Source organism: Aethalodelphis obliquidens, unplaced genomic scaffold (genome assembly GCF_003676395.1).
Source record: "Aethalodelphis obliquidens isolate GAN/ISIS:26980383/991018 unplaced genomic scaffold, ASM367639v1 scaffold6, whole genome shotgun sequence".
NCBI classification, from domain to species: Eukaryota; Metazoa; Chordata; class Mammalia; order Artiodactyla; family Delphinidae; genus Aethalodelphis; species Aethalodelphis obliquidens.
In genome coordinates this window covers 41,819,945-41,834,473 of record NW_020837950.1, presented here as the reverse complement: position 1 = coordinate 41,834,473, position 14,529 = coordinate 41,819,945, and the positions used below count along the sequence as shown (strand labels likewise).

General features: G+C 42.0%; 2 protein-coding genes across 6 annotated transcripts in view; one reads left to right on the top strand and one right to left on the bottom strand.

Annotated features, from left to right (window-relative positions):
• The window catches only part of TET2 (tet methylcytosine dioxygenase 2), a 134,340-nt gene extending 124,459 nt beyond the window's left edge, over positions 1-9,881 (bottom strand). For 3 of the 5 annotated variants that reach the window (XM_027103416.1, XM_027103418.1, XM_027103417.1), the window contains exon 1: positions 9,594-9,829. The gene's annotated coding sequence lies outside the window, so the exon portion shown is untranslated. Of the gene's footprint in view, positions 1-9,593 lie in introns of all 5 variants that reach the window. The other 2 variants (XM_027103414.1, XM_027103419.1) reach the window with 2 other exon arrangements.
• LOC113618971 (translation initiation factor IF-2) lies at positions 9,594-12,757 on the top strand. Its single transcript, XM_027103420.1, has 2 exons — positions 9,594-10,695; positions 12,447-12,757. Exon 1 carries the CDS (start codon positions 9,812-9,814, stop codon positions 10,280-10,282), a length of 471 nt encoding a protein of 156 aa, XP_026959221.1. The 5' UTR covers positions 9,594-9,811; the 3' UTR covers positions 10,283-10,695; positions 12,447-12,757.
• Positions 12,758-14,529: the final 1,772 nt, after the last annotated feature.

Genomic DNA, 14,529 nt, shown 5'->3' with positions numbered 1-14,529 from the left:
ATGGTCATTTTTCCTCTTATCAATTATGTTTGATACATGAAAATATGAATATAAAGTGAATTAATGTTTTAATAACTGATTCACTTTTTGAGATGCTCACTCCAATTTTATGAACTGACACTTCATTTGCACAAATGATTTCTTGTTCTGTTACGATGTATGCAGTAAGACAAACAAAAAGCTAATAATCACCCAAACTAATTAGTGGGTGTCCAAAAGTAATCCTTTTAATGCAAAAATCGTGAAAGGTTATAAAAGAGCTGACAGAACTTTATAGCCAATGGCAAATGTGAAAATTCTGTAACTTCAAACAAAAATGGAAAAAGTACCGAAAGAACAAACAGATTAAAAAATAAATTAACAGGAACAAGACAGTAGGTTACAGATGGAATCTGGGTATAGTATCATTGTATTATTTTTAGATTCTGGTGCTTTACTTTAGAATCAGCACAACTAATAATTAAGGTATTTTTTAATGGGTGTCCTTGTTTCTCAATGCAGGCAGGAAAGAAAAACAGGAGAAATAACTCAGAGATAGACCATGCTATATCCTCTGGGCTTCACTATCATTATTTAAGCCTTTTTTCCTTTTACACTGCAAGACAAAAAAAAAAAAAAAAAATCAATTTGAGGAGAAATACATAATAAAAACCCACCTTGAGAGTTGGGTGAATAGCTTCCATTAAAGTATAATCTGAACATAGAAACCAGATTTAATACTCTATCAAGAAAAAGACATGACTTGGTAAGGCAGGTTTTAGTAATGGCTAATAAAGCATGACAATAGTAATTAAAATTATCATTACTTTGTGACATCCACAAAATTGTGACAAATCTCAAAATAGCAAAAGTAGCAAATGAAAAACATCAATACTATGTATGGCATATGTTCATGGGACACCTACTGTCTATGCCTGACATGGGCAAGTCTGCTCTCTCTGAAGAGAGAAGTCCATCAGCAAAAATCCACAGCCCACTGTTGTGAATACAGTGTATCTTTCAATAATAATTATTTATTAAAAGGTAAGCTAAAAATATTTTTTAAAAAATCAAAATATCCCTAATTTGAAAAGGTTTACAATTTTTGGAACCACATTAAATAAAGCAAAGATGGAGTACTACACTCAGATTCAGTGAGCAGCTTTCTGAATATTATAGAGATACTAGTATGAAAATCTACTATCAGCTGAGTTGGTTCAAAAAGTGTTGCAAGAAACAAGAGATGGCAAAAGCAAATAAACTACTCATTTCTCCTATAAGGAAGACCACACCTATATTCTACCTTATTGCTTTCCATAATAATCACTACATCAACTTCCTGATGGGTCAAAGGTTCTAACATGAGTGTCTAACTTGGGCCTGTCACAAATACACAACAAACATACAAGTAAATGCTATAATCATACTCTTAAAAGGTATATCTGGGGCTTCCCTGGTGGCGCAGTGGTTGAGAGTCCGCCTGCCAATGCAGGGGATGCGGGTTCGTGCCCCGGTTTGGGAGGATCCCACATGCCGCGGAGCGGCTGGGCCCGTGAGCCATGGCCGCTGAGCCTGCGCGTCCGGAGCCTGTGCTCCGCGGCGGGAGAGGCCACAACAGTGAGAGGCCCGCATACTGCAAAAAAAAAAAAAAAAAAAAAAAGGTATATCTGGGTCATTTCTACAGCTATTCCTTGAAAAAGTAATGATTACAGCAATTACATAAAGCCAAGACATGTCCCCACTGAGTACAATAACATGTGTACATTATTAAAGCTAAATGCTTCAAGATCATTGGCTTTCCCCCACACTGTTATCAGTCATGGCACCAAGCTATGGGATCCAACTGGCAGCATTCTAATCAGAATAAAAGGGAAAGGAGTATTGCTTAACAAGAAGAATGTTTGGTATCTAGAATTACATAAAGTTAGAAATTCAAATAACATCAACCCCAAGTAATTCACTGTGTGTGTTCAAAATTATGTCCTAATTTCATAGGGTCTAGATCTAAAAATCTGCACTCATTTTACCATTAACAGTCTTTAAAATTGTGCTGGTGTTAGTAAAGACTGTGGCTATTTACCATTAACAGTCTGTAAAATTTTGTTGGTGTTTGTAAAGACTGTGGCTCTATGTGGCGAAACATGGAGAGCCATCAACATTCTGATCCTAACTCTTTCCCACTTTGTCTTGGCATCACAAAGAGGCTGCAGACCAGTTTCTTTTCTTAACCCTATTTTACGTGTATATTGTTAATAATGCTGCTATGAATATTCAGGTACAAGTTTTTGTGTAGACAGGTGCATGCACTTTAAGTCTCCTTTTATGACTTTCCCTATATAGCCCACATTATAGCTACATTTTCATCATTAGTGGTAATGAGGCGGTAGAGCATAATGGTCAAAAGACTGGCTCTAGAGACTGACTGGCTAAATTCATAGCCTAGCTAAGCCACGTACTGGCTGTAGGAACTTGGGCAAGTTATTTAATCTCACTGTGTATTAGTTTCTTCTCCAGAGATAGGGATAACACCACCACCTACCTCTAGAGTTGTGATGAGAATTAAATGATATAACTTGCAGTGTCATAAAACATTAAAACAACTTAAAATATTTTTAATGCAAAAGTATTTTAAGCAAAAAAAACACCTTTTGTGTAAACAAAAACCTATATTCTGATGCACATTTTGATAAGACATGGTAGTACAATCACATGATTGATGAGACAGAACTGTGTTAAACTTTTTTGTTTTGGGGGAAAAAAAGGTTTAAAATTATCTGATCATGTCATAAAATGGTACAGAACTAAATATATACATACAAAAGTATACAAGTCAAATGGGAAATCTGAGTAAGATTGGTAGACTGTACCAATGTCAGTCTCCTGACTGTGATATTATACTATAGTCCTGCAAAATGTTACCACTGGGGAAAATTGGGCAGAATGTTCATGTTCAATTATTATTATTTCATACAACTGCATATGAATCTACAATTAGCTCAATAAAAATTTCAATTAAAGATATGTGATCCTGGGCTTCCCTAGTGGCGCAGTGGTGGAGAGTCCGCCTGCTGATGCAGGGGACACGGGTTCGTGCCCTGGTCTGGGAAGATTCCACATGCCGCGGAGCGGCTAGGCCCGTGAGCCATGGCCGCTGAGCCTGCGCGTTCGGAGCCTGTGCTACGCAACGGGAGAGGCAACAACAGTGAGAGGCCCGCGTACCGGGGAAAAAAAAAAAGATATGTGATTCCCTTGGACTTCCCTGGTGGCGCAGTGGTTAAGAATCCGCCTGCCAATGCAGGGGACACGGGTTGGAGCCCTGGTCTGGGAGGATCCCACATGCCGTGAAGCAACTAAGCCCATGCGCCACAACTACTGAGCCTGCACTCTAGAGCCTGTGAGCCACACTACTGAAGCCCGCGCGCCTAGAGCCCGTGCTCCGCAACAAGAGAAGCCACGGCAATGAGAAAGCCTGAGCACTGCAACGAAGAGCAGACCCCGCTCGCCGCAACTACAGAAAGCCCGCACACAGCAACGAAGACCCAACACAGCCAAAAATAAATAAATAAATAAATTAATTAATTAATTATTTTTTTAAAAAATAAAAATATGCGCTCCCAGTATAAATTTACTAAACATCAACCAACTGTATGCTTATAATGACTGGCTTTTATAGGACAACTGCCATAACCTGTAGAAGTTACATTTAAGGAGAAAGCACCATCTTTACTACCATCATCAGCAACACCAACGCCTTTTACATTATTTTTCTTATGCATTTAGAATAGATTACACATGTTCTAATTAAATGACATTTTTTTGCTACTTCTACATCATTTATTAAACCTTTCTTCCCCTCAGCTTTTATTGAGAGTAACTGACATATAACATCATGTAAATTTAAAGTATACAATGCAATGATTTGTAATAGGTATATATTGGGAAATGATTACCACAATAAGGTTACTTAGCACACCCATGACTTCATATCGTTATGATTTTTTGTGTGTGTGATGAAAACTTTTAAGATATACTCTCTTAGCAACTTTCAGGTATACAATACAGTAATGCTAACTACAGTCACCATACTATGCGTTACAACCCAGAACTTATTCATTTTATAACTGGAAATTGGTACCCTTTGACCACCTTCACCCCCTACCCCCGACCCCCAACTCATTAAATCTTGATTTAGTAGTAAACCACTAGATTCTGTTACAGAATAAAAAGACATAGAAATCAGTGCCTCCCTTCCAACAGACATAAATCTAACTTAAAAAAAAAAATTTACAGTATTTTTAGTGAAGCAACCAGTTAATTTTATGTCCTAAATTGTCCTCCAAAAATGCTTCATTCCAATTCATTCATCTTTTTATGTAATCCTCAGATTATGTGGAGCTTGATTTCAAGTCAGTTTGAGGAACAGCCCTTAGTGAGTATAAGATATCGATCTCAAAAGTCTTAAAACTGCAGGTAGGTTGACATTATCACTGAATTTAATTTTACACAAAATATTAAAAATCCACCTACCATCAATTTATACTTCTTGAAGCCTGGCGCATTTAACTGCATTTCATGACAAGTGGAGAAAGCATAAATCGAAGTTGATAGAATTTACTATTTTGGAATGGGCAACCAAAATCCATTTTATTGAGAAAAGATTGTATATCTATCTTAGGTATTTTCTGCAATGTACAACCTAGAATAAGAATAATGCTGGAAATAAGCAGATACATACAATCCTTTTTGGCTTGCAGTCACAATGATTCAAGGTGTCTTGCTTTGCATTCTTCCCTCCAGGAACTCTTCTCTCCCACTACACACCAAACCAACAGATGAACTATATAACCTCCCTAAATAATGGCACAGTATTTACAAAGTTTTGGCAGTGAGTCAAAATAGAAGTTGGAGATCTAGACCAAGTAAATACTGTATATTTGGCAAAATCACATTTGTGGTTGTGTTCTTCAGCACAGTTTCCAAGATAACCACCACCTCTACTTGGCAACCTGACTCTCCCACAGTTAAGGCTCCACCTGTAAAACTGGCTTGAGAGATATTTTCCTGCTACTGGATTTGGTGCCATTACTACTCTTAAGAACTACTGTGCAATGATGGCATAACAGTTGAGAAAATGTTATTTTGATGAACCAAAACTGACAGCTAGCTGGTCCAAAGTTTTAACCTGTCCCCATGACAGGAAACAATTAGAGTAAAACAGTCTACATGGTTGCTTACAAAACAAAGAAGATTCCCTCTAGTAATTGAAGATTGCTAAGACTATTAAAGTCTATTAAGCAATGATAACATCAACAACAAAGACAACAATTAAACTTGTAGAGGCAATCAGGGCATTAAAAAAAGCAGATTTAACATTTTCTAAGTATTAAACATTCTAAAATGTCAAACATCCACAGCTTATGAGAACATTTTATTGCAAACTAATTTCTTAAGAATTCACATGAATTTACTAACTTGGATTTGGTGCAGTATGAAAAATAAAGTTTCTGCCAGGTGTGTCTGTGAATCATAAGAAGAACTTCTTAATGAGATAAACAAGGAAAGATTGGGCTGGCCAAAAAGTTCATTCAGGTTTTTCAGGAACCTCTTACAAAAACCCAAATGAACTTTTTGGCCAACCCAACACATTTCAGTAGTGCCATTTGGCTTACAACACTGTGTATGGGTGGAGTCTTGGAGAAGTTGATAGAGAAGTTCTAACTGCAACAAGCGAAACCAAAACATTAACTCCACTCTTTGTTACCTAATACAAGTCTAGTGCCCAAACAGAACTTTGGAAGTCTGTCATAACAACTCCCAGGCAGGTGCATTTCACTTGTTCTGGAAGTGATGTTGACCTGCCAATATCTAGGTCCATGCACCACTGAATCAGAATCCTATTAATCCCTCTGGCTCCTGGCATGGACCAACACAATACCAGATCTAATTAGAGCCATAAGAAGAGTTTGGTAAATGTGTGAATTTAAACAAGGCAAGAGACTTCCCTCATTCCAAGTTAATTTCTCATTAACCATTAGTTCAATTTAAAAAATAAGCAGGGGACTTCCCTGGTGGCGCAGTGGTTAAGATTCCGTCTGCCAACACAGGGGACACGGGTTCGAGCCCTGGTTTGGGAAGATCCCACAAGCCGTGGAGCAACTAAGCTCGTGTGTCACAGCTACTGAGCCTGTGCTCTACAGCCCATGAACCACAACTACTGAGCCTGCATGCCACAGCTACTGAAGCCCGCGCACCTAGAGCCCATGTTCCACAACAAGGGAAGCCACCGCAATGAGAAGCCTGCGCACCACAACGAAGAGTAGCCCCCACTCACCACAACTAGAGAAGAGCCTGCGTGCAGCAACAAAGACCCAACGCAGCCAAAAATAAATAAATAAATGAATAAATTTATAAAAAATAAGGAGGGCTTCCCTGGTGGCACAGTGGTTAAGAATTCACCTGCCAATGCAGTGGACACAGGTTTGAGCCCTGGTCCAGGAAGATCCCATATGCCGCGGAGCAACTAAGCCCGTGCGCCACAACTATTGAGCCTGCGCTCTAGAGCCCGCGAGCCACAACTACTGAAGCCTGTGCGCCTAGAGCCTGTGCTCTGCAACAAGAGAAACCACTGCACTGAGAAGCATGCGCACCACAAGGAAGAGTAGCCCCCACTTGCCGCAACTAGAGAAAGCCCGCGTGCAGCAACCAAGACCTATTGCAGACATACATACATACATACATACATACATGAATGAATGAAATTTTTGGAGAATCCAGGTAGTATTGACTCTCACAAATATGGTAAATGAAAAGCTGAGGTTATGTCTTTCATTGTAAAGTATCCCATGCTAATTAAAATAATTTTTCTAGGGCTTCCCTGGTGGCGCAGTGGTCAAGAGTCCGCCTGCCGATGCAGGGGACACAGGTTCGTGCCCTGGTCCGGGAAGATCCCACATGCTGCGGAGCGGCTGCGCCCGTGAGCCATGGCCGCTGAGCCTGCGCGTCCGGAGCCTGTGCTCCGCAACGGGAGAGGCCGCAACAGTGAGAGGCCCGCGTATTGCAAAAAAAAAAAAAAATTTCTACTAAAGGAAAAAGTAATATTTTCTTGATTTGGTGAATAATATGCACATCTCCTCCTTATAATCATTGAAGCCCCTCATACAATATTAATTAGCAGCTATTTTCAGAAAAGAGTCTAAATTGGATGCTGGGAAAGAACAAGCTTTCATGGTCACAATGAAAATTATTAATCAATGTAGATATCCTTATTTATCAATGTGATGTATCTATTATTAGTTGAATAGCCTTAAGACAGTATATACAACATCTGAAAAGTCCCCCAAAAGTAGTTATATACCACTGTTAGCAAAAGAAATTATTTATTTTAAATTCTGAATTGCTGGAATAATTAACCACAGTTTTCTCAACAAACAGTAAGCATTTGTGTTAAATTCCTAAGTGTTTTCTTTATTATTTAGGACAAATAAGAACTAACCAAATGAGCTGTTTCTATTCCACAGAGATGAGTAATATGTCTCCCTTGTAATCATGCCTCCGATATCAATGATTAAAGTAAATTTAACTGCTTTTCCAGAGATCAAAATACAAGGAGTTACAAAGTGAACTATTGAGGACAAATAGTTTTGGAAATCCGATTTATGGAGTAATGTCCATTACTGTGCTTTTCCAACTCTGTCCATCTTTTAATCATGTCCATGCCTTCTAAACTTGTTTGACTTTCCAGTCTTCCACTAACACTTCTCTGCTTGATAACATTTAAAAAATCAGTATTTATTGTGTTGAAATTTATATTCTACTTCAAACCTATTACAAAACACACATGCAAACATGGAAAAGAATATAACTCCCCTCCAGTATTTCAACTTTTCATTAAAATGCAAATATAATGACTTTCATTAGCCAGGCAACAATACCCACAGTCTTAAATCAAACCCAACCCAACCCAACCCAATTATCTTTTCTATGTACATTCCAACTGTCCCTAAGATATATTCTTCCTCTTATGTTGGATCATTTGTTGATGAATACTTTTAGATTTGTATTTGCCATTATTATCCCTGATTGGAGAGGGAAAAGCACAATGTGTGACTCGAGATTTTAAATTTTGGATATATCCTCCTCCCTAGACAGACAAATATAAAAATATTTCACTAAATTTTCAACAACTGGAAAATGATCCTTTTTCAATTCCTAAACACTACAAGAAGAAGGAAGAAAACTCACTCAATGCAATTAAAAGTATGTCATGAGGGTAACAGCCAGTAAATTTCACTTATATTTCACATTCGACCTTCTCAGCAGTCTATCCAGCCCACGCTTTATTTGCCATAGGTAGAAAAGTCTCCATAGAAACTTAGCTTAATATCGCTAGACTAGCAGCCCCAATGAAAGATTCAGCAAGATTCATGTGCGTAAAAAGGAGGAGGAGGAGAAAGAGGAGAAAAGGAAGAGGAAGAAGGGGAAGAAAGGGGAAGAGGAAGAAGAAGTAGAAGAGGAAAGAGGATGAGGAGAAAAGAGACACAGAGAAAAGCAGAGAGATAAAAGACCAAAGAAAAGAGAGCAGCCAAGAGGGAAAGAGAAATTTGGATGGGACTGTTAGAAATCTGCTCTCTACGTCTCTGTTTCTTTACTGGGATTGGGTTTCATTTCTTTCGGCGCCCCTGACCTTGCAGTCTTCCAACTCTCCACACTCCCCCCCCCACCCCCGCCTCCTGCCCGCCCGCCCCCTCCCCCGGCCTGCGCCTGCCTTTGTGTCTGCCTGTCACTTACCGGGGAACCCGACGAAGCTGATTCGGGAGAAGCACAAAGCCAGGACACAGATTTGCCCACAAATTCTCTCACACACATTCCCCAGGCTGGAAGGTACAGCCCATCGCAGAGCTGATGTACCTCGAGAAAAGTGGGTTCGGGTCTTATTGAGGGAACCACAGAAACTATTCTTTCCTCTCTCGCTCGGCACCGCTAACAAAACGCGCGGACTTCAGGAAAAAACAAAACCCCACTGAGTGGACTCCTGTTCCACTCGCCTGACACTCGCTGAGCGCAGCCCCCGAAAAGGGGGACACGGGGCAGAAAGGGGCGGACGCAAACGCACACCCAGACCCAGAGCCCCAGCGGAGAAAAGGGTCGAAGACCACTCCGTCTGTGTTCTCCCCAGGGCGGGCGAGGATAAACCCGAGGCTCGTCTGCCTTCCACGAAGGGAGGGGGTGGGGAAGCTTCAAGGGGAAGGTCGTGCCCCCCACAGCTGAACTATTTTAGAAAGGAAAGCAGAGAAAAATCACTTTCCGGAGGATAAAAGGCCGGGAAAGCAGCCGGCCGGACTCACAAAGGTAAGTTTTCTGGGCGAGGAGGACACGAGCACTAGCAGGAGAGAGAGGAGGACACAGAACTACAGGTTTAAAGGGGGGTGGGGGGGAATTAAAACTATATTTGTCAGCCATGTTGAAGAGGCTCCAGTAATTTGTGAAGCTTCCCTCTTCCCTCTTGGTATTTGTGGGTGACACTGCAGGCTTTGCTCCCCAGTCCCCACAAGCCCGAGAGAAAGCGCAGGGGAGAGGAAAGGGAGAGTTTCGCGGCACAAGAGAAGCGCTCTGACCTCGTTCTCGTCCCTCAGCCTTGCAGCAATCCAGCAGTGGCAGTCGGGTCTCCTTTCTAACAAATCCTAAAGGGCAGCCATCTTGCTTCCTTCTGCTTCTCTACGAAAGCAGCCTAGCCTCCGCATCAATATTCATAAGGCAGTTTGACGTCTGTTCTCATCACTCGGCGGGGCCGGCGTCTCGGGGCGGCCGCGGCGAGGGGGCGGACGTGACTCGCATGCGAGCCGGGCCTGGGCGCGCGGCGCTCGCGAGGAGGCGGCGGGGCCGCCCGAGCTCTCGCCGCAGCCGCCGCTCTCCTCCTCCTCCTCCGCCTTCTCCGCCCCGCTTCCTCCTCCTCCTCCTCCGCCTCCTCCCCCTTCACCCGGCCGCCGCCTCCTCCGTCCCGGTCTCCGCCGCCGCCCCGGGACCCTCGGCCACGGCTCCCCGGGCATCGGCTCCCCGCCCCGGGGCTCCCCGCACAAAAGCCGGCGGCCCCTGGGGCCGAACGAGGGGGCGCGCGGTCGAGGCCGGGGCTGGGGAGCCAGCGTGGGGAGCCGTGGGCCCGGAGGAGCGCGGGGCGGGGGCACGCGGGGGAAGGTCCGGCCCCCGGGACCCTCTGATGGGTTTCCACTCCAGTGAAGGCGCGGGGCGGGCGCGAAGGGGGAGGTGGCGTGCGTCCCTGGCAGGAGGCTGCGAGACCCCAGCTTAACCTTTTAAACTTTTTGCTGGTACCGCACCCCACCGCCTCCTTAGAGTAGGTGGGCGCCGCCCCCGCCCCGACTCCCACCTCCTGGCAGGTATCCCCGCACACGCCCCCTCGCGCACCCACCCCCTGGTAGGTCCAACCGCCCCGCCTCGTCCCCGCTTTGGCATCCTCTCCACACAGTCGCTTTCATCTCGCTCAGCAGAAGCACTCCCCAGTTTCGCGGAGGGCATGCCCTTAGTGCTTTAGGGGCCTGTAGTTTTAAAGACTCGACAAATTAGGAATTTGACCCAGGCCCGCTTCTCCCCGCCCCGGCCCACCTTCTGTTTACTTTGGCCACGTGGGCTGGGAAGAAGGATTCACGCAGATCCGAGAGGGCTTTCGCACCAGTGACTCTCCACTTCGCGCTGGATTCGGTTGTAAGAAATAAATCTGCACTTTCAAATGCTTAAATTTACCCCCATAAGAGCCTCTATTTTGAAAAAATGTCCAGCCTTATAATTAAGTAATGACATCGACCCATAAGGAACTAAACGCCGAATGACGGACGCTCGATTTTCCCTGAAGTTCGGAATTCTATATAACCACTCGCATCCACTGACAGATTTTCTTTTCCATTGCCGAGTAGTTTTACTTCTCTTTTTAATGCTTTTTTTCCCTCTAATCATAAATTTTTTATGTGAAGATGAGATCAAGAACAAAGCCCACGTGAATTGGTATATCAGATGGTTTTTGAGATTTGCCCTCTATTATAAGTTCTCACGTTACTGGCATTCAAATTTTAGATAGACGTTTTGGACACATCTTTTACGGGATCACTATATTGTGATCACGATACTCTTAAGTAAACACAAGTTATTTTGTGTAGCTCACGGTTTTTTGTCCGCAAATTTCTTTGGATGTCTTTACCTAATTTTATGAAATCGGAATATTTTCTCTTTGAAAAGGGTTAAAAAAGGAACTCTTTGTATGTCACGTTGTTACTAAGAAGAGCGTTTGAAGTGAAACGCTGTTTATTCCACTTTGAGACAAAGTTGACTTCGATTTCTGGTTTTGCACTAGACTAAGTAAAATCGTTCGTTTCCCTAAGCATTCATGTAAAATGAATTTCCATCTTTTCTAATTGTACACTAATGTGTCATTGAAGTCTTGGCAATTGCTAACGGACTTTAAGCTGTTTAAAAGGTGCCTTGTAATTTGTTTCTCAAGTCCAAAAAGTAAAGTTTTCCGAAGGCTGTGACGTACAGTTGTGCAGCGCACAGAACAGCAGAATTGTGGAAAGCGTGAGCTTTGGAGTCCACAGAGGCAGATGAATCTTGACTCCACGCTTACTAAATGTGTGACCTTGAGCATGGTACTTAACCCTTTGTGTATGTCAGTTTCCTCACCTGTCAAACACCATCTAAAACAGTGCGGTTGTGAGGATTAACCATGACACTAAGTGCCCAGGTGGTTATTACTACTGGTTATTACTATTACCAGTCATAAGCCATCTACTTGCAAGAGCTTTTCTTGTTTAACTAGAAGTATAGAAGTAATTATGTCTTCCTACATTGAATAACATGGCAAATATTGTATTGGCATGTGTCTGATATAAACACCCGTATATGCCCTTATTTATATGATAATTGAGGAAATGGTCTGTAGGGTCACCTCCCTCTCATCTTTTAAACCTCTCTCTTTGTTGTAGCAGGTGGTTCTCATCTACCTGGAGTCATACTTGGCTTGCAGTTGGTTTTGCAACAGGCCCTGAACCTTTTCTTGCCAACTTCTTCCTTTGCACCTCCACCCCACCCCACCCTTAACCACCATGACATTTGTTAATTGAAAATACCTTACTCCTCTTGGCTGTTATGACTTTTCAACAGCAAAAGGAAGTAAAATTCTAAAGGTCTCCAGGTGTAAAATATCTTAGTGAAATTTTGTATTGTTGATTTTTTAAACACCTCTTTCTTACTTGTTATTTCTGGGAAAGATAAGCTATAGTGAACGTTGTTGACTGGATATTAGTGGGTAATTCGGAGCAAGCTTTTATTAATTGTGTGCATTCTTAAGATTTCTCCTCTTACAGATGTGGATAATCTTTTTAAAAGATAATTTGCTGTTTTAACAGCAGTCAATTGCTATCAAACTCCTTACCATTTTCTTTTTTTTTTTTTTCTTCAACTAGAAAGACCAGCACTATTTCCACACAGAAAAATCCTTGCTTCCTTACCAGAGGAAAAAAAAACTAATAGAACAAGTCCTACAACATGCTATTCTGTGTTAGAAAATTGACTTGATTGGGCTGGGTACCTGCTATCTAACTCAATTGCTCGGTCTCTAAGCCTCATAGGGTGGAGGCAGCTTCCTGTCTGCTTTGTCCTTTAAAGAGCTGACAACAGGGCTTTCCTGGTGGCGCAGTGGTTAAGAATCCGCCTGCCAATGCTGGGGACACAGGTTCGAGTCCTTGTCCAGGAAGATCCCACATGCTGCGGAGCAACTAAGCCCATGTGCCACAACTACTGAGCCTGTGCTCTAGAGCCCGCGAGCCACAACTACTGAAACCCATGATCTGCGACAAGAGAAGCCACCGTAATGAGAAGCCTGCGCACCACAAAGAAGAGTAGCCCCCACTCTCCGCAACTAGAGGAACCCTGCGCGCAGCAACGAAGACCCAACGCAGCCAAAAATAAATAAATAAATAAATTTCTATTAAAAAGAAAAAGAGCTGACAATAGCAGCTTGCTTTACAATGCAAATTTCTTGTACTAACAAAAAAATAATAGGTGATTCTTAATTTCCTCCCCACCTGCAGAATAGGAAATTTTCTTTAAGGACTTGATTTTCTCTTTAACTGAGATGAGAGTTGTGGTGCATACACCTTTGAAAGAATTATAGTGGTTTAACAAAAACATTAAATCATGGCCTGTTGTTTCCCATCTCCAAAAACATATTTCTGAAGTATGACATGATAAAGATTCTCTCCATGCTTAAAAGACAATTGACCTTCAAACAGCACAGCAGTCATTGCTGGGAAGGGACTTTCTTGTTTCTTTTGTCTAGTGACATTACTGCACACCATACAAAGGTACATATTTAATATAAGTAGAATGCCAAGTTAAAAAAATCCCCAAGAGATGAAACATTTAGACAGAACACTTCAAATTATTGATATACATTATTATTAATACAAACCATTATTGTCCAAAGCCGAGGATCATAATATTATGAGATTCAATCCCTGGTCAGGGAACTAAGATCCCACATGCCACGAGGTGTGGACAAAGAATATTAGGCTCATTAGTGAGACAGATCTCATGGAAGTGCCTCCAGAAGTATTGCAAATGTGTTGCTAATATCAATCTCTTTTCTTCTCATAAATTCTGAATTCACAGTCCAATAACTACTCTTCTTATTCTCATCCGACTTTGGTAACGCATTTAATATCCCACTTTCTTCTTTTTTTTAAATTAATTTATTTATATTTTATGTTTGGCTGCGTTGGGTCTTTGTTGTTGCATGCGGGCTTTCTCTAGTTGCGGTGAGCAGGGACTACTCTTCGTTGTGGTGTGCAGGCTTCTCATGGCGGTGGCTTCTCTTGTTGTGGAGCACGGGCTCTAGGCGCGCAGGCTTCAGTAGTTGTGGCACGCGGCTCAGTAGTTGTGGCTCGCGGACTCTAGAGCGCAGGCTCAGTAGTTGTGGCGCACGGGCTTAGTTGTTCCGTGGCATGTGGGATCTTCCTGGACCAGGGCTCGAACCCGTGTCCCCCGCATTGGCAGGTGGGTTTTTGACCACTGTGCCACCAGGGAAGTCCCCCACTTTCTTCTGATAGAGTAATTTTTCAGTTTCAGTGATAAACTTCAATAATGAAGTTTATTATATAGGATTTTATAGTTTTAAAAGCATTTTTGTACACTAATATTTTTGTGGTAAGGTGTACACTAACAGTTTAATATTCAAAATCATATGCCACATTAAAATGGCATATAATTCCTGTCTTATAAAAATGAAAATTGAGGCTAAGTGACTTTTCCTGCAATAGAGGATCACCTCTCAAACCCAAGTTTAGTGAATCCAAGATCAGGCCTTTTTCATTATACCCAAATTATCCTCATATCTTTTCCTGCTCATCTCCGTCTAAATTTTTCTCACCATTATTAGTACTAACTAGTATAAGAATCTTCCCTTCAAAACTCAAAATAATTTTCCATTATTCTGTTACTTAAAAAAAACAACTCAACACCTGCATTTACATATACATTTACTTGTTA

Excerpts from the sequence above, each read along its gene's own strand:
- LOC113618971 (XM_027103420.1), top strand. The coding sequence starts at position 9,812 with ATGCGAGCCGGGCCTGGGCGCGCGGCGCTCGCGAGGAGGCGGCGGGGC.